The sequence below is a fragment of the Ranitomeya variabilis genome, chromosome 3 (genome assembly GCF_051348905.1).
Source record: "Ranitomeya variabilis isolate aRanVar5 chromosome 3, aRanVar5.hap1, whole genome shotgun sequence".
Classification (NCBI taxonomy): domain Eukaryota; kingdom Metazoa; phylum Chordata; class Amphibia; order Anura; family Dendrobatidae; genus Ranitomeya; species Ranitomeya variabilis.
Genome location: NC_135234.1, coordinates 386,334,562 through 386,357,239, shown reverse-complemented (window position 1 = coordinate 386,357,239; position 22,678 = coordinate 386,334,562). Strand labels below are relative to the sequence as shown.

At 45.6% G+C, this 22,678-nt stretch overlaps 2 protein-coding genes across 2 annotated transcripts; one reads left to right on the top strand and one right to left on the bottom strand.

Annotated features, from left to right (window-relative positions):
• Window positions 1-380: 380 nt before the first annotated feature.
• On the bottom strand, window positions 381-21,109 carry PEF1 (penta-EF-hand domain containing 1). Its single transcript, XM_077296053.1, has 5 exons — window positions 20,964-21,109; window positions 13,161-13,461; window positions 11,051-11,206; window positions 7,908-8,051; window positions 381-1,589 (listed from the first exon to the last, which is right to left on the bottom strand). Exons 1-5 carry the CDS (start codon window positions 20,985-20,987, stop codon window positions 1,360-1,362), a joined length of 855 nt encoding a protein of 284 aa, XP_077152168.1. The 5' UTR covers window positions 20,988-21,109; the 3' UTR covers window positions 381-1,359.
• A 207-nt stretch (window positions 21,110-21,316) lies between these two features.
• IMP3 (IMP U3 small nucleolar ribonucleoprotein 3) lies at window positions 21,317-22,054 on the top strand. The gene has a single exon (XM_077296054.1). It carries the CDS (start codon window positions 21,398-21,400, stop codon window positions 21,944-21,946), a length of 549 nt encoding a protein of 182 aa, XP_077152169.1. The 5' UTR covers window positions 21,317-21,397; the 3' UTR covers window positions 21,947-22,054.
• The last annotated feature ends 624 nt before the right edge of the window (window positions 22,055-22,678 follow it).

Genomic DNA, 22,678 nt, shown 5'->3' with positions numbered 1-22,678 from the left:
TTACCCAGTGTCTATGTATTGATTGGATGCTATGGGGATGTTGGCTGTGCGCCTTGTGCTCCACGCTGTTTGTCGGCAGTTTTTAACCCACTACTGTCTGTAGCTATTTATGTACTTATATTTAATAAATTTGTTTATGATTACCTGCTGGACTTTTTTTCAGTGGTTTTTACTCTGAAATGGGGTAGGGAAAGCCTGGTAACAGGTTCCCTTTAATAGACTACTAGTATTACAGATCTGTAATACTGATGCTTTTGATATGTACGGTAGTTTTTTTAATAATGTGTGAAACTGTACTTATGCACAATTTGGCAGCCTGTGCTTCTGTCCCAAATGTTAAACAGATGACTTACATTGCATTTAAAATGACAAAACAACTCTTTTAACCCATATATACATATATGTTTATTTTAGCACTTCATTATTGGCCTGATAACGTCAGGGATTTTATAAAGCTTTGGCAGATACAAAATATGGCAAATGTTTGTTAAGTATTTAAAGGGAAAACAAAAAATAATAATAAAAAAAAAACATGATCCAAGTCTCCTTAGCATAAAAACTCAGCCTCCAATGTACCAAGCATATTATGTAAAAACAGTGCAGAAAAGTGGAATGAATGGATGATAGGAGTAACAGGATATAGAAAATGTTACAATAATTGCATTTTCTACATTGCCAATCTGTATAACTAATCTGCGAATTGCAAAGAATCTCTCAATTGCCCTGAGCAGCTTAGAAAGTGTATTGACCTGGTATGTAGGGGCATGTAACATTACTGTGATGCTTGGAATGTAAAGCGCTTGTTGTAATGGCTGGATTTAGACTAAGACCTGAAGTACACTGTCATATTACCATGGTTTGGCCATTCACCTTCTGTTGGCTATGTTACCTGACATACTACAGCATACATGGCATGTCAGTAAACAGCACATTATTGAGCTATCGCTATACATTTTAAATATGAAGTTTAGATAACAAATCAAGGATTAAATGAATTAATCAGCATCAAAAATGAATACCAACGTCAATAGAAAGGAAAAAGAATGCAGTAAGTAAGGATGTTGAACGCTTGGCTTGGCCAGGCTGAATTATTAAACTCTATCTCCCTCTAGTGGGCAAAATTTGCGAAGGCTTCAAAAGAGTCAGGTAATATACAAGCATTAACCATTAAAAGTCTTAGTTACACAATTCTATATACATGAAATGGTGCATTAATACAGGCAAAGACAAAATGTAAAAAAAAATAATAATAATTTCTGCCATTGCCCCCTACCCTCCAAAAAAGGTACCATGATCTGCATATGGGTATTGCACAGCTTTAGTGTATAGGAACAAAAGGTGTGAAAAGGGACAATGGCTTTACAATAGACGTCCTACAGCCATGGTAAGAAAATCATCATAGCTGAGCCGCACGCTGCCTGCCCTCTGCGTATCCTTGTCACGGTATGCTTCGGTCATGCTCTGCAGCTGGGTGCAAATCTGGATAAAGCGGTCGAGCTGTAAGCCTGGGGTTGCAGATCTTATGGAATATCGGGACATAAGCTGGAGGATAAATTGTGGACTGAGATTATATCCCATCTGAGAGAGTGCTGCGGAAACAAAAGGAAGCAAGATGAGACGCTCCAATGGGAACAGTAAAAAACAAAATACACTGAGCTTTTCATAGAATGAGGATTCGTTTTCTTACATCATATCCCATTCTTATGGGCATGTGATAAATCACTGCATTGGATAAGATTAGTGATGAGCAGACGTGCTCGAAACCCTGCACATGTTGCGGCTGTCTAATAGTTGCGGGGACATGAACATTTTTCAAGCACTGGGTTAGGACATGAGCATGCTAAGATAACACCTTATCCGAGCACGTTCGCAGTTCACTAGATAAGACCTCTAGTAAACAGTAGTGATGAGCGGGCATGCTCAGCACTGCTCGATACTGGAGCGAGAATTGGGGTCCTGAATCGAGTAGTGTGAAGTATCGCGTGGGGCTCGGGTCCCCTAAGAAGCTCATTTCAATCATCAGGCGCCGCTCTGAAGCTGCATAGTCCCCTGCTGGGAGGAGAGAATGTACAGTATAGTGAGCACTTCTATGGAGTTCTTCACAAAGGGTCCGCCTCTCTGGGCCTAACCAGTTCACAAGCTAGGGTCCCCCGGAAAATCGTAGTTACTTACCGATAACGGTATTTCTCTGATCCCATGATGGCACCACGGAGAGAGGGGTCCGCCCCCAGGGACAGGAAACCTACAGGTGAAAAAGGGCGTACCTCTCTCCCACATCAGTTGGTTAACAGAGCCTTATACAGAACTTCAGCTGCAACTTAATGTTTACACAAATTAAATTTAACAATTTTTACTTAACAGAGGCACCGTGACTAAGGGTAACTAACTATACATTATAATGTGCACACCTGTGTGTGAAAAGGGAGGGAATATACGGGTGCCATCATGGGATCAGAGAAATACCGTTATCGGTAAGTAACTACGATTTTCTCTATCCCCATGATGGCACCACGGAGAGATTTACATAGATTGTAACTTTTTAGGGAGGGACCACTGCCTCTAGAACCCTTCGACCAAAGGTGAGATCAGAGGAGGTCAAGTCTAAGCGGTAGTGTTTGAAAAATGTAGACTGGGAAGACCAAGTGGCCGCTCTACATATCTGTTGTATTGAAGCGCCCGCTCTTTCCGCCCAGGATGATGCCACTGCTCTGGTCGAGTGCGCTTTTATATTCTCCGGGATGGCCGCCCCGCTGGAAGAGTAGGATAGGGCGATGGCATCTCTTATCCACCTCGCTAGCGTAGCTTTTGACGCTTTCTGTCCCTTCCGTGGACCCTGGAAGCAGACAAACAGAGCCCTATCCTTCCTGCACTCCCTAGTGGCTGACAAGTATTGGAGTAGACACCTTCTAACATCAAGGGTATGTAGTGTCTTTTCTCCCTCATTTTTGGGGTTGGGACAAAATGAGGGCAGGGAGACCTCTTGTGTCCTGTGAAATTGTGACGCGACTTTTGGGAGGTAAGCCGGGTCTGTTTTTAGAACGATCCTGTCCTCAAAGATTTGAGTGAAGGGAGGACCTGCGGATAGTGCTTGTATGTCACTAACGCGACGGGCTGAGGTTAGGGCCACTAAGAGTGTTGTTTTTAAAGATAGTATCTTTAGGGGTGCGTCTGCCAAGGGCTCAAAAGGAGATTTGGTTAGTGCATTTAGAACAAGGTTTAGATCCCATGGAGGGGCATTATGCAAAGGAACAGGTCTTAATCTACCCGAGGCTTTGATGAATCTCACGATCCATCGGTTTCTGGCTAGATCACAATTATACAGCGCTCCCAAGGCTGCTACCTGAACCTTTAGGGTACTTGTAGCTAGCCCTTTCTCCAACCCCTTTTGCAGGAATTCAAGGATTTTATCTATTGGGATCTCCCCCCTTGGGTCAGCCCCCGATACGGACATGAATTTTTTCCACACTTTGCCATATATTTTGGTGGTTACGGGTTTCCTACTCTGTAGTAATGTGGACACCAGATTGGACGAAAACCCTTTGCTGCTTAATAGCTTCCTTTCAAAAGCCAAGCTGTCATGTGTAGGCTTTTTACATTGGGGTGACACACTGGGCCCTGGGATAACAGATTTTGCGTGTCTGGTAGAACCCACGGGCTGTCTAAGGACATCTTCCTCAGCCAAGAAAACCATATTCTGCGAGGCCAGAATGGAGCTATGATTATTACTGTTGCCCCCTCCTCCCGAATTTTCCTCAAAACTAGGGGAATAAGGGATATTGGAGGGAACGCGTAGGAGAGGCGATAGTTCCAGGGGACTGTGAGAGCGTCCAGAGCTACTGGCCCTCCCCGGGGGTCGATTGAGCAGAACTTCCTCACTTTCCGGTTCTGATAGTCCGCGAATAGGTCTATTTCTGGCTCTCCCCAACGCTTCACTATTTGGTTGAATACCGACTGTTTCAGCTCCCACTCCCCCTGTTTCAAGCGTGTTCTGCTGAGGAAGTCTGCGGTCTGGTTTTCTGAACCCTTTATGTAAAGGGCCGTTAGGGACTTCAGATTGTGTTCTGCAATGTAGAAGATGGATCGGGTTTCTTCCATCAGTGTTTGTGACCTGGTGCCCCCTTGGTGGTTTAGGTATGCTACCACTACCTGATTGTCCGAGAAGACTTTTACGTGGTGGGAGCGGATGATTTTTAGGAAGTGCATTAAGGCGAGTTTTACCGCTAGCAGTTCTTTCATATTTGACGAGGTCAGCTGTTGATTTTTGTCCCAGTTCCCTTGTGTCACCTGACCGTCTATATGAGCACCCCACCCCCAGGGGCTTGCATCCGTCGTTAGGATTTTTTCTGTTGGTAGTGACCAGGGGACCCCCTTGGTAAGATTTATCGGGTCCGCCCACCACTGTAGGGAGTGTATCGTAGTTGGAGATATGCTTAACTGCCCGTCTAAATTTCCTCCCAGACACAGGCTTGAACTTAAAGTCTCCCATTGTAAGTCCCGGGAATGGCACTGTGCCCACTGCACTGCCGGGATACAGGATGTCATGGAGCCCAGCAGGGACATGGCTTTCCTGAGTGTGGTGACCGGGGATGTTGACAGCTGTACCGCTGCCTGTGTCATTTTCTGAATCTTCCCCTGAGGAAGATAACACGTTTGTGTGGTTGAGTCGAGGACTATCCCCAAGTACTCCTGTACCTGTGATGGGACTACTTTGGATTTGGTAAGGTTCAATAGCCAACCCAGGCTTGACAGAGAAGTCATAACCAAATCCAACTGCTGTTTGCAGTGATGGAATGATGTCCCTGCTACAAGGAGGTCGTCCAGGTAGGGGACTATCAGGATATTCTGTTCTCGTATATGCGCCATCACTTCCGACATTAGTTTCGTGAAAACCCGGGGTGCGATAGCTAACCCAAAAGGGAGGGCCCGAAACTGATAATGTTTCACCTCCCCCTGGATATTCACTGCTAGCCGGAGGTACTTTTGATGATCCTTGTGGATCGGTACATGATAGTATGCATCCCGTAGGTCTAGAACAGTCATGAAACATCTGGGAAAGAGTATTTTTACGCAAGATTTTATTGTTTCCATTTTGAAGTGTGGGATCTCGAGAAAACTGTTTAACTTTTTGAGATTTATTATTGTCCTGTATGACCCATCTGGCTTCTTTCGGAGGAAGAGGGGAGAATAGAAGCCCATGCCTCTTTCCTGGTGAGGGACTTCCTGTAGGACCTCCTTCTGGACTAGGCCTAGAATTTCTTCCTGAAGAGCCGACTGTTCTTGAGACTGTCTCTGTGATGTCACCATGAAGAGGTTGTTGGGGGGAATGCGGAACTTTAGCTTGAGTCCTTCTCGTACTATGCCTAGTATCCAGGGACTGCTTGAAATTTTTTCCCAGGCTGGGAGAAACTTTGTCAGTCTCCCGCCAACCTGGGGGACACCTTCATTGAGTTTTTTTGTTGTCGGGAGTGGGTTTGTTGAATAGGAACCCTCTGGTTTTATTTCTTTTTTCCTCCCATGTTTCTTTGTTCCCTTTCGGAGGTTTTCTCCGCATAAATTTTTTTATTCCGAAAGGAACGTCTGTATGATTGGTTGGGGAAACCAGGGAAAGACTTTTTCTTGTCCTCGGCTTTCTCGAGGATGTCATCTAGCGTTGCGCCGAACAAGAATTCACCCTCACAGGGTATTGAGCAGAGTTTTGTCTTTGTCTGAAGGTCCCCTGGCCAACATTTTAGCCACAGGGCACGTCTTGCGGCGTTTGAGAAGGCGGCAGCCCTGGCTGCTAGTCTGGCCGAGTCTACTGATGCATCCGCCAAAAAGGCTGCTGCACCTTTCATTATAGAAACTGATTTTTGAATTGTGTCTCTTGAGACTCTTCCCTTTAATTGGGAATCCAAGTGCTCAAGCCACACCATTAGCGCGCGAGCTGTGCAGGTGGCCGCGACAGCTGGTTTAAGCCCGCCTCCTGCCGCTTCCCAAGAGTTTTTTAGGAAAACCTCGGCTTTTTTGTCCATCGGATCTTTTAAGGTACCCATGTCCTCAAAAGGTAGGGCAAACTTTTTTGAGGCCTTTGCTATGGCCACGTCTAATTTTGGTGCTTTACTCCAGGACGAGCATGCTGGGTCATCAAATGGGTATTTTCTTTTGGGGGTGAGGAGAGCTTTTTTGTCTGGCTTTTTCCACTCTCTTTTAATTAGAGAGTGAATTTTCTCATTTACTGGGAATGCTCTTTTCCTTTTTTGTTCCAGACCGCTGAACATTATGTCCTGCGCTGTTCTTTTAGGTCTCTCCTCCACTATCCCCATTGTTGCTCTGACTGCTTTCACTAAAGCGTCTGTTTCCTCGATAGGGAAGCAACTGCGCCCCCCCTCAGAGGATACTGAAGAAGTGTCAGAGGCTGACGAATTATTTGAGTCAGATAATTCACTCTCTGACTCGTCCGCACTAGATACGGGGGACTCGGGTGTTTTCTTATGTTTTTTCTTTGTGGCTTTAATGCCTTTAATGGCACTTTCCACCTGGATTTTTATTAACGACTTTAATTCGGATGCAAATGATGGAGTTTCCTCCTGAATCGTCTTTTTTATACAGACGCTGCATAGTCTCTTTTCCCAGGAGGAAGGCAGCTCGTCTGAACATATGGCACATTCTTTGTGCTTAGTTTTGGCTGTACTTTTTCTCCCCTAGAACAAAAAGAGCCCTATATTAAACTCAGCACTTTCACGTAGATCACTCACCCCCTGTGGATCAGAGATACCGTCTCGGGCCTGGGGACTGTATCCGCTGGAATCGTCGCCGGCCGTGTGGTTTTTGCAGACCCCCGACTGCGTTGAGACTCTGATCGTCCGCTGCTGCTGCGCTGTACAGAGGACGAGTTTCCTTTGCGCTGCTGCTGTGGGTGCAGACGCCGCTGCACTTGTGCCTGCTCAGGAGATCGCTGGACAGCTTCCTGCATAACCTGCTGCTCGCTTTCGCTCATGGTGGCCTCCGCACTGTCTGGTGCACTTTGGAGTTTGAATTTGCCACCCTTTTCCCTATGCTGGCGTTCTTTTATGCATTTGCCGGCGAAACCGGAAGTGACGGTTTGCGCATGCGCCCGCACAACTTCCGGTCTCTGTCAGCTTCACATGAGGGAATGAATGTGGTGGGACGCCGGCGCGCGCGCACTAGCGCTGTGTTTTTGCGGTGATGGCGCCGGTGAGCGCACCAGCGCTCCATTACCGACGCCCACACCAATTTACCGGTAATGACGCCGGTCCGGCCCGTTTTTACTTGGGCTTTTATGGTAGGATAGCCGCCGCTACCCCCATATTACCATCCAGAGTCCTCCGGTGACCGCCGTCACCCGCTCCTTATCCCCCTCTTTTTTTTTTTTTTTTTCTGTGGAAGGCAGACTGGATCCTTTCACTGCCTTCCTCCACTCACCCATGAGGCCCGCCGACCCCTGTGGTGGTGCTTCAGGAAAGGGAGAAAAAAGAGGGAAAAAACCGCTTGATCCAGCCGTAACAGGGCGCCCCCTGTTAGAAAGTCGACTGCATCAGCCCCTGGAACTCCACGAAGAATCCTTCAGGTACGTGCTGTAGGTTCCCAGTCAGGGACAGGAAACCAACTGATGTGGGAGAGAGGTACGCCCTTTTTCACCTGTAGGTTTCCTGTCCCTGGGGGCGGACCCCTCTCTCCGTGGTGCCATCATGGGGATAGAGAAAAATGTGAGTTTCCCATTCACTTCCATTATGTTTGCTCCTCGAGTCGAGCCCGTCCGTTTTCCTGTCCCCGGCCGAAGGTAACCATGGCAGTGCCCAGTGAAGGTTAGCGCCCAGACAATGAGCCGCATCCGCTTAGCTCAGCAGGTCCATCACCAGCAATATGAAAATGTAACCTAGGAAATACTAGGGCTATGCGCGGTTTACCTTGGTGCAGCTCTCCCTGGTTGATGGAGCCAGATCTATCACGATCAAATTGCTGGAACATGTTCTTCCACTGCTGAAGATACGCCCACAGAGCCGAAAACCCAAACACATCAATGCGGCCTGAATTACTCCTATCAAACATGTCTGGAAAGAAAAAGTACTTATGAATATAATGAAATAAGCAAAGGCAAAACAGCAGGAGATATCTGTATTACAGGAACTACAAGAAAAGTCGGTGTCGATTTCATAACGTTCAGATTTTGGACAGATTGATTTTTTTATTTTATTTTAAAAGGTTCCCTGGGAGCGGCCATAATGGAGGCACACGCTTACTACCAGTATTGTCTTTGTGGACAGAGCTGCAGGGTGTAGTTTCTGCAATGAGTGTGCTTAGGTTTATGTAGTCCCCAGGTGACCATGTTGAGCAAGGAAATCTGTTTATACCAATGATTGTAGTTTTATGGGCACAAACCAAAAACAAAAACAAAAAAAACAACCTGGCTGTCCTTCTAAGGAGTCCACAAACAGCCTCGTTTATTTTTCTTTTTGAGCTCCTCTTCAGCCCCAATCCTCATGGGTTGTTATTGTTTGCTCTCCTGTGTCTATAGACTACATTTCCCAAGAGGAGGTGCTGGATCTGTCCCACAGCTCACACACTAGCACCTTTAGTGCCTGCTCACTACCTACAAAGCACCATCCTGAGACTCCAATACAGTCTCTAGATGGATAAAGCGCTGCAAGGTTTCCTCTTCTTAACATTCCTCCCATTTCACTTAGAATATAATGTCTTCATTTCTGATAGCTGTTACAATGCTTTAACCCCTTTCCGACACGGTCAGTAATAATACGTCCCTGCGCCCTGCTACTTATTAATGCGGGACGGATTATTACGTCCAAGCGATCATGCGCCGCCGGGAGTCAACTGATTCTCCCAGCTGACACCCAGTACTAAGTGCCAGGAGCGGTCCCGCACCACTCCCGACACTTTAACTCCCTAAATGCTATTATTTTTTGCATGCTGATCGCTTGAATAGCATAGGGATGAAGCAGCATCCCTATGCTATGCACACTGACAGATAAAGTTGTTCATCATGCTCTGAGCATGATCTAGCAACCTTACTAGCTCTGGTGACCCTGATGTCCCCATAATAACATTGGGTCACCATGGCAATGATCAGGACCCAGCATGACGCCACCAGATCTCTAATCCAAGGGCAGAGGGCCTCCCTCTGCCGGCTCCCGAAATGCTGCAATCGCGTTCGATCACAGCATTTAGGGGGTTAAAGTTCAGAGAGCGAAGCGGGACCACTTCTGGCACCTAGTGCCGGGTGTCAGCTGCCAGAATCAGCTGACACCCGGTGGCGATCGCGGGGGCACAGCCTGTGTAAGCGCAAGATCGCCTGGACGTATCCATATGTCCCAGGTCACAGGGACATATGGATGTGTCCAAGGTAGGAAAGGGGTTAAAGCTTGTGCAGGGCTACTCACACCAGTCACCATAGGAAGATGTGCTCTTCTAGTTCTTTGACAGATCTGATGCTAATGCACCAAGCTGGCGTAGAGCCACATGTTGGGGACCTCTTCTCCGCATGAGGACTAAACTCAGGAGATGTATATAGAAGGCAGTATAAATATACACTGTGTGCAGAATTATTAGGCAAGTTGTATTTTAGAGGATTATTTTTATCATTGATCAACAACTATGTTCTCAATCAACCCAAAAGACTCATAAATATCAAAGCTTAATATTTTTGGAAGTTGGAGTGGAGTTTTTTAGATTTGGCTATCTTAGGAGGATATCTGTTTGTGCAGGTAACTATTACTGTGCCGAGTTATTAGGCAACTTAATAAAAACCAAATATATTCCCATCTCACTTTTTACCAGGTAAACCAATATCACTGCACAAAATTTAGAAATAAACATTTCTGACATGCAAAAACAAAACCCCCCAAAATTAGTGACCAATATAGCCACCTTTCTTTCTGATGACACTCAGCAGCCTTCCAGCCATAGATTCTGTCAGTTGCTTGATCTGTTTACGATCAACATTGCGAGCAGCAGCCACCACAGCCTCCCAGACACTGTTCCGAGAGGTGTACTGTTTTCCCTCCCTGTAGATCTCACATGTTATGAGGGACCACAGGTTCTCTATGGGGTTCAGATCAGGTGAACAAGGGGGCCATGTCATTATTTTTTGTTGTCTTCCACAAACTGGCAGTAGGTCTGGGAGTTGAGCTTCACTCCATCCTCAACCCGAAAAGGTCCCACAAGTTCATCTTTGATGATACCAGCCCATACCAGTACCCCACCTCCACCTTGCTGGTGTCTGAGTAGGAGTTGAGCTCTCTGCCCTTTACTGATCCAGCCTCTGGCCAATCAAGAGTCACTCTCATTTCATCAGTCCATAAAACCTTTGAAAAGTCAGCCTTAAGATATTTCTTGGCCCAGTCTTGATGTTTTCTCTTATGTTTCTTGTTCAAAGGTGGTCGTTTTCAGCCTTCCTTACCTTGGCCATGTCCCTGAGTAGCGCACACCTTGTGCTTTTTGTTACTCCAGTAACGTTGCAGCTCTGAAATATGGCAAAACTGGTGGCAAATGGCATCTTGGTAGCTTCACACTTGATTTTTCTCAATTCATGGGCAGTTATTTTGCGCCTTTTTTTCCCAAAATGCTTCTTGCGACCCTGTTGGCTATTTGCCATGAAACGCTTGCTTGTTCGGTGATCAGAATTCGAAAGTTTGGCAATTTCAAGACTGCTGCATCCCTGTGCAAGACATCTCACAATTATGGACTTTTAGAGCCCGTCAAATCTCTCTTCTGACCCATTTTGCCAAAGAAAAGGAAGTTGCCTAATAATTAAGCACACCTTATATAGGGTGTTGATGTCATTAGACAACACCCCTCCTCATTACATTGATGCACATCACCTGATTTACTTAATTGGTAGTTGGCTCTCAAGCCTGAACAGCTTGGAGTAGGACAACATGTATAAAAAGTATCATGTGATCAAAATACAACTTAACTAATAATTCTGCGCACAGTGTATACTTTTATACAGTGCTACTATGGTTAGTGAGAAACAGCAGTAAATAGATTTACACCTACACACAAACATTTTCAACAATATTTCAGCTTTACTTACTTAGCATCATTATACAGGTTTCATCATTAAATGCTGACCAGTTGGAGTTGACCAGGGCTTGTTTAAGCTCTTTTAAGGTTATGTAACCACTTCTATCGGTGTCAACAGTATGGAACCAGTTATAAGCTTCTGGGTCTACTCCTGGGGGCAAATTACCTGTAGATAAAGGAGGTAGTCCGGTTATAGTAAATAAAGGTTATATTTTGCAGAATTAAAAGCTACAATATTTTACAATATAATTTCTGTAATAATTCCTCGATCATTGTCCTGATCATGTGATGGGCACGCAGGTTCATGGCTTGGCTATCAGACCTGGGTCATGTAATAAGGGTTCCTACTGAATAGCAGGAAGCGGATATTGTTCAAATCATAAGGAATTTACCCATAGTATACAATATTTTATCATTAAAAAAAAAAAAAAGCTGAAAACTGCTTAAAAGAACATGATATTGCTCTCTATTCTTCACTGCTTCGCTGGTCTTTGTTGAAAGGCTACAGAGATGCCACCACAACTATAGCATACCACCACTGTAGCCAATCACTGGGCTCGGCAGAATGAGAACAATATGTTCAGTGATTGGCTGCAGTGGTCACCATAGTCGTGCCAAGACAAGGCAATGTTAGAGAGGCATCGCTGGAGCAGCGGTGGGCGAGTTTAGATCAGTTTGCTACTTTTACATTGGGCGAATCTTGAAGCATTATCAGATTGATTAACCCCTTTCTGCCAGCTGACGGAATAGTACGTCAGCTGGCAGAACCCCCGCTTTGAGGTGGGCTCCGGCGGTGAGCCCAGTACAAAGCCGCGACATGTCACCTGTTTTGTACAGCTGACATGTGCATGCAATGAGCGCGAGCGGAATCGCGATCCGCCCCCGCCCATTAACTAGTTAAATGCCGCTGTCAAGCGCCGACAGCGGCATTTAACTAGCGCTCCCAGCTGCACGGCTGGAAGTGCTCGCACCGCTGATCCCGTCACATGATCGGGGGTCATCGGTGCATTGCCATAACAACCAGAGGTCTCCTTGAGACCTCTATGGTTGTTGATGGCCGATTGCTTTGAGCGCCACCCTGTGGTCGGCGTTCAAAGCAACCCTGCATTTCTGCTACATAGAGGTGATCTGTGCTTCACTTCTATGTAGCAGAGGCGATCGAGTTGTGCATGCTTCTAACCTCCTATGGAGGCTATTGAAGCATGCCAAAATGTAAAAAAAAGAAGTGTTTAAAAATATAAAAAAATTAAAAAAAATATATAAAAGTTCAAATCACCTCCCTTTCGTCCCAATCAAAATAAAACAATAAAAAAAACAAAAACAAACCTACACATATTTGATATCGCTGCGTTCAGAATCGCACGATCTATCAAAAAAACAAAGGATTAACCTGATCGCTAAATGGCGTAGCGAGAAAAAAAAAAATCAAATCGCCAAAATTTATTAAAAATTTTTGGGTCGTCGCAACATTGCATTAAAATGCAATAACGGGCGATCAAAAGAACGTATCTGCACCAAAATGGTATCATTTAAAACGCCAGCTCGGCACGCAAAAAATAAGCCCTCACCCAACCCCAGATCACAAAAATTGGAGACGCTACGGGTATCGGAAAATGGTGCAATTTTTTTTTTTTTTTTTTAGCAAAGTTTGGAATTTTTTTCACCACTTAGATAAAAAAGAACCTAGACATGTTTGGTGTCTATGAACTCGTAATGACCTGGAGAATCATAATGGCAAGCCAGTTTTAGCATTTAGTGAACTTAGCAAAAAAGCCAAACAAAAAACAAGTGTGAGATTGCACTTGTTTTGTAATTTCATCGCACTTGGAATTTTTTTCCCGTTTTCTGTTACACAGCATGGTAGAACCAATGGTATTGTTCAAAAGTACAACTTGTCCCGCAAAAAATAAGCCCTCACATGGCCATATTGACAGAAAAATAAAAAAAAGTTATGGCTCTGGGAAGGAGGGGAGCGAAAAACGAAAACACGGAAAAAGCTCCGGGGGTGAAGAGGTTAATGAATTCGAGAAAATAGAGCAAGTGTATCAAAATTGTGCAATAATAAATAGGGTGCTACACAAGGTTGTTAATGGGTCAGCGGAAATACATTTTAAACTCACCAGAAGGCCTTTGACCATATTGTCCTTGCTGTGGAGCACCATACGGATTGGATCCGGGTCCCCCGTAAGGTCCACCTGGAGCGTGGCCACCATAAGAGCCTGCTCCTGGGCCACCTGGAGCAGCAGCACCTGGTATTTGCTGCCCATAACTGCTATTAGAAGATGGAGGTCCATATGGTGCTCCAGGTGCTGGTCCTCCATATGTAGGCTGTCCAGGGTTACCGCCTCCACCATATTGCTGGCTTGCATAATAGCTTCCTTGGGGTGCACCAGGGGTATGGCCCACAGAGCCATGGTATCCCTGAAACAAACGAGACAATACCATCATGAAACCAGTTTATGTTTTGACAACAATAGGTGACGGTTGCCAGGATAACAGTATGTTCCATATATACACAAGCACAGACTTGAAGAGCAACTTTGCACAAGTTCCGACCAGTTACATACACAGAAAGTTAGCTCATCTTTGCAAGTTAATATGTGTACACAATCTATTCTGCTACTTCTCCATAGAAGCATCTAATTAAGAGGGTGAATCAGGCAAAAAGCTGTGACCGCTCACATACATCAGTACAATAACACCTCCTGCCGGAGACATGCACACATGACATTATCAAACGGATTGTTTCACGACCGCTCCAATGGTAGGATATTATAGCAATCATTCTTACAAATGGTATTACGTTACAATAATCTGGAATACAAATCTAATTATATTTTATGAGAAAAATGATTAGTCAACTGTTGACACCAATCAGCCATAACATAAAAAACTACTGACATTATATACTGTAGCAAGTGACAGTCAAATCTGGATGTGTTGGAAGCAATGGGCAAGGGAATTTACACCACTCGATTGTGCCGAGTTAAACCACAGCTGATCGGTAGCTATTTACTGATCGGCGGTCATTTAATAGCCCATTTACAGATGTGCACTGAAAAATCAGTAACAGATCATTCTGTGTGCATAGGATGTCATTGTTCTCGACAGCACATCACGCTGTGTTAACCGGATGATGTGCTAGCAAGAATAATGATCTTTTGTGCAGCAAAGATCATTTCGCCTGTTGAACAAGTGGTTTGCCCATTTAACAGGTGATCAGAACCCCTTTATACCATAAGATTATCGTGCAATGAGTTAATACGATTGTTTGTTCACAATAGTGATTCATTTTTAAAATGGACCTTAAAGAGGTTTTCCCATCTTCAAGATCCTATCCCCATATGTAATGGGTGTAATAATAATATTATTAGCACATTCCTTCTATTAGAAATGTAGTATAGTTCTTCTGATTCACTATGTCGCTTACCCCATGTGCAGGGCATTGCAGTAGCTTAAGCATCCTACTAACAGGTAACTGTCACTACATGAGTGGTCGTAACCATGGATACCTAAGCTACTGCCATGCCCTGCACATGGGATAAGCGACATAGTGAATCAGAAGAACTAGACTACATTTCTAATTGGAGGTATTTGCTAATATTATTACACCTACTACATATTGGGATAGGATCTTGTAGATAGGAATACCCCTTTTTAAGCAGGATCTATACTTATTTTTATTGACGGTACATCATTTTGTCCAGCAGTGAAAAATAACCAGAACTGAAAATATGTTTCAGTAGTGGAATCGTGCAAAGCCCACGCTCTCTCGGCTGTCTGACACATGTGATTTCTGTGGCCCCTTCGTGATTTTGACGCTCACTGAATCAGTAATTAAGGGGATTGTCAAGGAGATAGAGAAGACACATATCCTGTCCACTCAGCACTATGTCACACAGCAGAGAAAAGAGCAGGATCAGTGCAATTCCAATATTCAGCTGCCCCCCTCCGGCTGTCAATCAAGAAGAGCTTTGTACAGTGGACCAACAGAGTATACTGTGGCTTTACCCCGGTAACAGCAGAGGGGAGCTGGATTAGACCTGAATAAGGAGGACATGAGCAGCAGGATGAGCAGATATTTGTAAGCAAAGCAAAGTAACATTTCACATTAAGAGCATTTACATTTCTGTTTACTTTTCACTGCTGGGCAACAATATGCAAAAACAGAAAGTGAAGTTACCCTTTACAGACGAGAGCCTGAACTTGGCCAAACTGTGATAGACGTTTGTGTCAGGGAATTATCAGAATGGAAGGTCTTTTGGAGGGTTCCTGTTATGCAGTGGTTAGTAACTCCTTAAAGAGGACAAAGGGAGGATTAACCATTGCACCAGTGATGGGATCGTGGCCAGCCAAGGCTCAGTGGTGGGATCGTGGCCAGCCAAGGCTCAGTGGTGGGATCGTGGCCAGCCAAGGCTCAGTGGTGGGATCGCGGCCAGCCAAGGCTCAGTGGTGGGATCGCGGCCAGCCAAGGCTCAGTGGTGGGATCGCGGCCAGCCAAGGCTCAGTGGTGGGATCGTGGCCAGCCAAGGCTCAGTGGTGGGATCGTGGCCAGCCAAGGCTCAGTGGTGGGATCGTGGCCAGCCAAGGCTCAGTGGTGGGATCGTGGCCAGCCAAGGCTCAGTGGTGGGATCGTGGCCAGCCAAGGCTCAGTGGTGGGATCGTGGCCAGCCAAGGCTCAGTGGTGGGATCGTGGCCAGCCAAGGCTCAGTGGTGGGATCGTGGCCAGCCAAGGCTCAGTGGTGGGATCGTGGCCAGCCAAGGCTCAGTGGTGGGATCGTGGCCACCAAAGGCTCACCGATGCATATGAAAAGTGAAAGTGAGCCCATCTGGACCAGCCCTACAGAACAGCTATTGCAGTACAAACTGCTGTGAACGTTCATTCTGGCTGTGATAGAAAGGTGCCAGAACATACATTGCATCACAGCTTGTAGTGCATAAGGCAGAGTAGTCACCGACCAGTCACAGTGCCCAAGCTGGCCCTTATTTATTGTTAAAAGCTGCACAGTGGTCAGCACTGGTACCTTATATGATGGAGTTCTAGCTTCAAAAATAAACATATGCCTGGAGTTTGGAAAATTGCCATGTGTGTATGTGCTTTCTTTTGAGTTTCTCTCACACTCCAAAAACATACATTTGGAATTTAAACTGTAAGCCCAAATGGGGCCAGGGACTGATGATAAGCCCAGTACAATGAGGACTGTAGAATATGTAAAAATTTAAGTGAAATAACTAGAGTCCTATGGGCCCAGGTACAAAATTTGGATGTGGGCCCCTACAGCATGTTGGTCCATACAGGCCCATATAATAATGTCCCCCATACTATAATATGGTCTCCTATCCTAGCCCACTCCTGTAACAATGATGACCGTCCAGCCCTGGCTCCTTCCGGTAATAATACCCTGTGTCCTGGCTCCCATCATGTACCAATGTCACCCACCGTGGCCTCTATTCTATAATAAATTCTGCCATCCTGTCATCCTGGCGCTCTTTTCCAACACAGTGATCGACATCCTTTTCATCCTCACCCTGGCGTCAGCTGCCAAACTCTTATTGGGTGGGTGGCCTGTATGGCTACTGTGGTGCCGGCAGTCATTGCTTCTCTGCACCACACTACAATTCACCTGCATGTGTGTCAGAGGATGCACATTCATGAAAATGGTGCCATCGTCTGGGCCTGATCCCACGGGCCTGCCTTTGCCCCTGTTGACGCTATATGGAAATAAATATAATTTGCACTTGTGCGCCTATATCCTCATGTGGACAGCTGGGTCCATCTGCATCAGTTACTAGGGAAAGAAATGCCAGGATGCACTATGGGAAGAAGACAAGCTGGCAGTGGGCACCTTCAGATATCTCGTAAACTTAAAAAAAAAAAAAGTGTGCTTTTGGTGGCACGCTGATTGGAGTAAAGGTTATAGTAACATACATATGGACTGATTTGCCCTCATTCTGCAGCCAGCAATAGACAGTGCAATTCAGAGTGTAAAGGAGAATAATGGTGACATTTATTTTTAATGAAACCCAACGGCAAAAACTTTTTTTCAGCTCCAATTGCATACATTTAAGAAAAAAAAAAAAAGTGCCTACAAAACGTGGACAACCCCATAACCTTTTCCTCTCCTCCTGGACATAGGAAACAGAGGTAAAAAAAACACAATTGATGCGAGCATGGGGACTGATGATATTATTTAGGACAAAAGTGATGACAAGGATGGAGACGAAATGGATCAGTGGGGATCAAAACAGGTTTTACTGGTAAAGGGTGCACATAGTGGAGGTAAGAGGGGCGTCACTGCTGTATTACTTCATCCTATCCAGAAGGTGAAGGGAGGCAAAGCTGCCACCAAACAATGTGGCCACTACCTCCACCACCATATTCTCCCAGTAAGGCCACAGCCACACATTCAGTATTCAGTCAGTATTTTACCTCAGTATGTGTAAGCCAAAACCCGGAGTGGGTTATTCAGAGGAAAAGTATAATAGAAACACGTCACCACTTCTGTATTTATCATCCACTCCTGGTTTTGGCTTACACATACTGAGGTAAAATACTGACCAAATACTGAACGTGTCAACATGGCCTAATACTGAAAAGCTTTCAGGGTGCAAGGTGTTGTTGAAGACCTCCCTTGGCACACAGGGAGATAACCAGTTTGAGCCGCCCCCAGCGCCAGTTAGAAAACTGAAGGATGACTGAGAATTGCAGGCGGCCATCTTAGTGCAGTGCAGTTAATAAGAAACAGATGTGACAGGAGCTGGTCAGAACACTGAGGAAAGGGGCAACTGTCTCTGTGATTCCTGTCAGAGAAGTAGAATCACGTTGGGTGGATGACTACGGTTGGATGCAGAGTTGGATTCCACCCAAAGCATTGTCTGTGATGTGAATGGCCTTCTGCTAGCCTGTCAGGCGTCAGGCAGAACCACATGTCGGGCAAATTATAGTGCACCCCATAGAACATACTGGGCCTATCGGTTGTGCAGTGCAGGGGTCCTGGCTGATCCGGGTTAGACGTGTGTGATAGTTAACTGTATTTCCTTCTTGCTATTTCCAGGGTAACACAGTTTTTGTTGTTAGTAAAAACTAGTTCCTTAAATTGTCTGGTTGTGTTCTTTGTCCTCGGCCCACTGTATTCTGGGAGAGACCACCCTCGGTACACGGTCTACAACTGCTGAATTGTATTAACAAATCTGACCAAAACAAAAATGATGGAGCATTTAAATAGCAAATGAATTCAATTAATTAAGCTGTGATCCTGTGATGTCCTGTCCATATACTCTCTTTTGCATCCTCCTTTGCCCAGAAGCTGTGGTATGATCAGACCATGTCCCTGTACGGTCAGACACGGCCATTACGCAGTAAACAGCAGGGGCACAGTTATAAAGGTTATCTCAGCACACGAAAAAAAATTTTAAACATGCAAAAATGATTATTATTCAAAGATTAGTGATTAATATGTACTTTGTGAGAAAACCCCTCTGAGGAATGTGGCATATGCATACATGGGGCTATAGCTGTGTCTAGTCTTTCTGTTAAGGCCATTCCTGTGGTTGTCCTGATAAAGTGCAGAGGAAGCCAGGGGTCAAACACAAACATATTGTAAGGATAGGACATCAACAAATGTGCAGGATACTCCCTGAGAGGACAATTAGAAGAATGTAGCGTACAAGACCTGTTCTCTGACTCGGTTTTAAAGTCAATTCACGTCAATGCCCACTACAGAGCAGGGAGTCTGTTATTGTAGTTCTTCAGCAAGGGACATGCAGATCTGACTTCTTAGAAATGTGCAATCTGATGTGCAATGTAATGATGAAAATCAGGAAGTCATAATCAAGAATGTTCTTTACTTTCAAGACAACTTCCGGTTAGATCACAAACCACTTATACAAGCATACAAGCACTGGTGGTGTCAGAGTCTAGAGAACCCTGCTTTGGGGGATGTCATGTAACTAGTTCTGGTGAGTGGGAGATCATGCTGAGCTTTCTACTGAAGTTGTTAGCTTAAAGGACCTGTACTAACATAGTAAAGAAATAAAAATAATTTCTGGGTCTTAGTTTCCATGTTCTGGCAGGTGCTGATCTTGTTCCCATGACATGGTAGCACATGAGAATACTATATATTGGTAGAATGACAAAAAAAAAAAAGAATCACCAACGAGAAGTAGAATCACTTGTGTTTTTTTTTACCAAGGAGACCTATCGTATATTGACTTTGCCTTTGCTTAAGGGCCATCGCTGTCTCACAAAGTGAAGACAAATGTTGCTAGGATATACCATCGCTTCATGATCTGTCAGGATCTCACCTCTAGGCTCTCTGTCTAACCTGCAGAAAGAGGCGACATAGTACTGGAAGGTGTGGCGCTGCGTCACCTTCATTGTTTCACCTGTACAGGTCAGTATTAACCATACTGATAGTGGTTACAGGAAAAAACCACCACATCCGAGTATCTACAGGCTTGTGACATTAGATCAGACTACTCTCCAGGGCCCAAGTTAAGGGTTGTATTGTATGCTGACCATTCTAATGAATGGATCTTGGAACACAAAGTGACTTAAGTCTGCCAGAATGGGAATTGCTATACGTTCTGGCTCACAGAAGAGTATAACAGGCACAGGTCCCCTGGTATACTGATCAAATCCTTACCCATCTTAACTCCTCCATGAAATTTGGCTTTTGTTGCCATTATTAGATACCTGGGCATTTTTCCGGATATGGGGCTGTGAGGGCTTATTTTTTTTTTGCAACCTGAGCTGACGTTTTTACTGATACCATTTTGGAGTAGATATAATGTTATGATTACATTTTATTGATAATGTTGCGGCAGACGAAAAAAGAAAAAACTTTAATTCTGGTGTTTTGATTTTTCTTTTTATTACGCCGATTACCGATTAGATTAATCTGTTTTATACTTTGACAGATGGGACTTTTATGAACGCAGCGATACAAAATGTGTATTTTTTTATTTTATTGTGGAGCAAAAAGGGGGTGATTTAAACTTTTGTTTTTTTATATTTTTAAAACCTTTTTTTTCGACTTTTTACTGGATTTAATAGTCTCCTTAGGGGACTTGAAGCTGTGATCATCCAGTTGCTTCTGTTATACATAGAAGTGCATTTGCCATAGGCTGGCTTTCATAGAAGGATGGTAAACGACAGGCACAGGGGTCATTAGCAGACTCGCGATTACATGACTGGCGCACTGACTGGCAAGGTGAAAGACGTGCCCCCATGGCAGCGCGTGTTAAATGCCTCTGAGATTGATCATTTGGAATGGAACAGGTCAACAGCTATGGGCACATGACGGCTTATCTCTAGGAAGCATCACCCCAGCCACCCTATGCACAAATGTCCTATTGTAATTCTTAAATGTTGTGCTCTTGTAAAAGTAGTTACATGTAGATCTATAAACCGCAAAAAAGCGATCAAAAGTGAATGTAGGTTTCAGCAAACAACCAGAGTAAATCAGGACCTGATCAGTAATCTGGGGTTGCTGTATCAGAGCCCTAACAAACACCCTTTAAGTGCCAGTATCTGAAGCTCTTCTTTTGATTGGCCGTCCTGACATGTTTCAGTCTGATCAATCAAAAGAAGAGCACAGATGCCATCCGGCAGAAGGCGGCTCTCAGGACTCCCATCCGATGGACCCGGTCCTGCAAATCAGCCCACACCCACTCTGCAAACAATCTGGCCAGATTTAGGCTGCGATGCAGAGGTCACAGTCAGACCTGCCACAGCAATACACACTGTGAACAGACCCCATAAGCGGGGGATGGCGGATTGTGTGCAGAGAGCTGATATCGCACAGATCCCAGGGTGGAGGGAGGTCTGGTCAGCAGTAATGGCCTCCATGTGTCTGTCCTATGTCTCGCACCCCCGTGACCAGCCCTTCCCATTCACTGCCTGGATGGCCGCCCCTCCTTACCTGGCCGTACGGATAGCTCGTCATGATCCCCCTCCCGGTGTGCAGCCCCGATACACCCGACTTCTGCTGTCAAAGTTCGGTCAGGAAGTGACAGAAGCAGCACGTCACGCCCAATAGTAACCGTTCAGTAAGGGGAGCTAACAAGAGTAATACTTTTGTCTCTTATTCAGGCGCCATTTTCTTAGGGACAGACACAAAGCATATAAGCGAAATATGGTCCTCAAAAAAATGGCGCCGAGCCGGTGTTTACACATTTCTGATAGGAGACAAGAACTTACTACCTGTGCGCTCTCTAGTGGTGAACTATGGAACGTGACGCGCAAAGGATTGTGGACTGTACGGCGTAAGCGCTGATTGGTCGGATCTCTGCTCACACGTGTGGTGGCCACAGAATCCATTTCTTGCTTCTGAGCTGCCCCGCGCGCGCCGGCACCATGGTCCGCAAGCTGAAGTACCACGAGCAGAAGCTGCTGAAGAAGGTGGACTTCATTAACTGGGAGGTGGACAACAACGTGCACGAGGTGAAGGTGCTGCGGAAATACCACCTGGACCGGCGGGAGGACTACACCACCTACAACAAGCTGAGCAGGGCGGTCCGGGCGCTGGCGCACAAGATCAAAGACCTGGACGAGAAGGACGCTTTCCGGGCGCAGAGCACGGCCAGGGTGCTGGAGAAGCTCTACCAGATGGGCCTGATCCCCACCAGGCAGAACCTGCAGCTGTGTGACAACGTGTCCGCCTCGTCCTTCTGCAGGAGGCGCCTGCCCACCATCGTGGTGAAGCTGCGCATGGCGCAGAACCTGAAGACCGCCATCACATTCATCGAGCAGGGTCACATCCGTGTGGGGGCTGAGGTGGTCACGGACCCCGCCTACCTGGTCACCAGGAACATGGAGGACTTCATCACCTGGGTGGACTCGTCCAAGATCAAGAAGCACGTGATGGACTACAACGAGGAGATGGACGATTTTCTGGCCGCATAGGTCGGTCACATGATGCGTCATGCGCTCTCTGTGGGTGAGCGCCATGTTGTTTCATTATGGACTTGTCCGGTTACAAAGAGTTGTAATAAAGGGCTTATTTTCATAGTATATGGACATTTGTATTTATGGACGGGGAAGTATAAGGCGGCAGTGCCCTAACTGGAAGATTGTGGGCCTCAATGCAGCAGTAGCATTGGTCTTCTCGTATGGGCGGAGGAGGGCTCCAGGGCCCTGGTGCGATTGCAGCTCCTGCACAGTGTAGTTCCTGTATGCTGGTTAGTCACATTAGTGAATGACTGGGGCTGTCTGGATTGGATATCTCCCAAATATATGCTGATCATGAGGCATCCACTGCAGAAGCCCCAGCCGTAACCTGATGATGGATCACTTGGTAGATAATAGCAGACGACTGTTGTCGTTAGATTGAGCTGTGGTTCTCAGCAACGGGCATTACACAGTGAACGGAGCGGTGGTGTATTGGCTGTATTCACTGTCTACATCCAGCCAGAGCTCAACGCAAAGGATCAGTGGCGATTCCTGTGTCTGAACCCCACTGACGTGTTTTTGATCAATATTCTAAACATGGACAAATCCTTTAAAGAGGCTGTCTGGCCGTAGGCTACATTGAGTGAGGCTGCTCACATCTAGTCACGTGACCACATATATGCAAATCAAGGATTGAAAAGATTCAGAGTGACTGCACACCTGTAGCATAAGGCCGGACAACCCCTT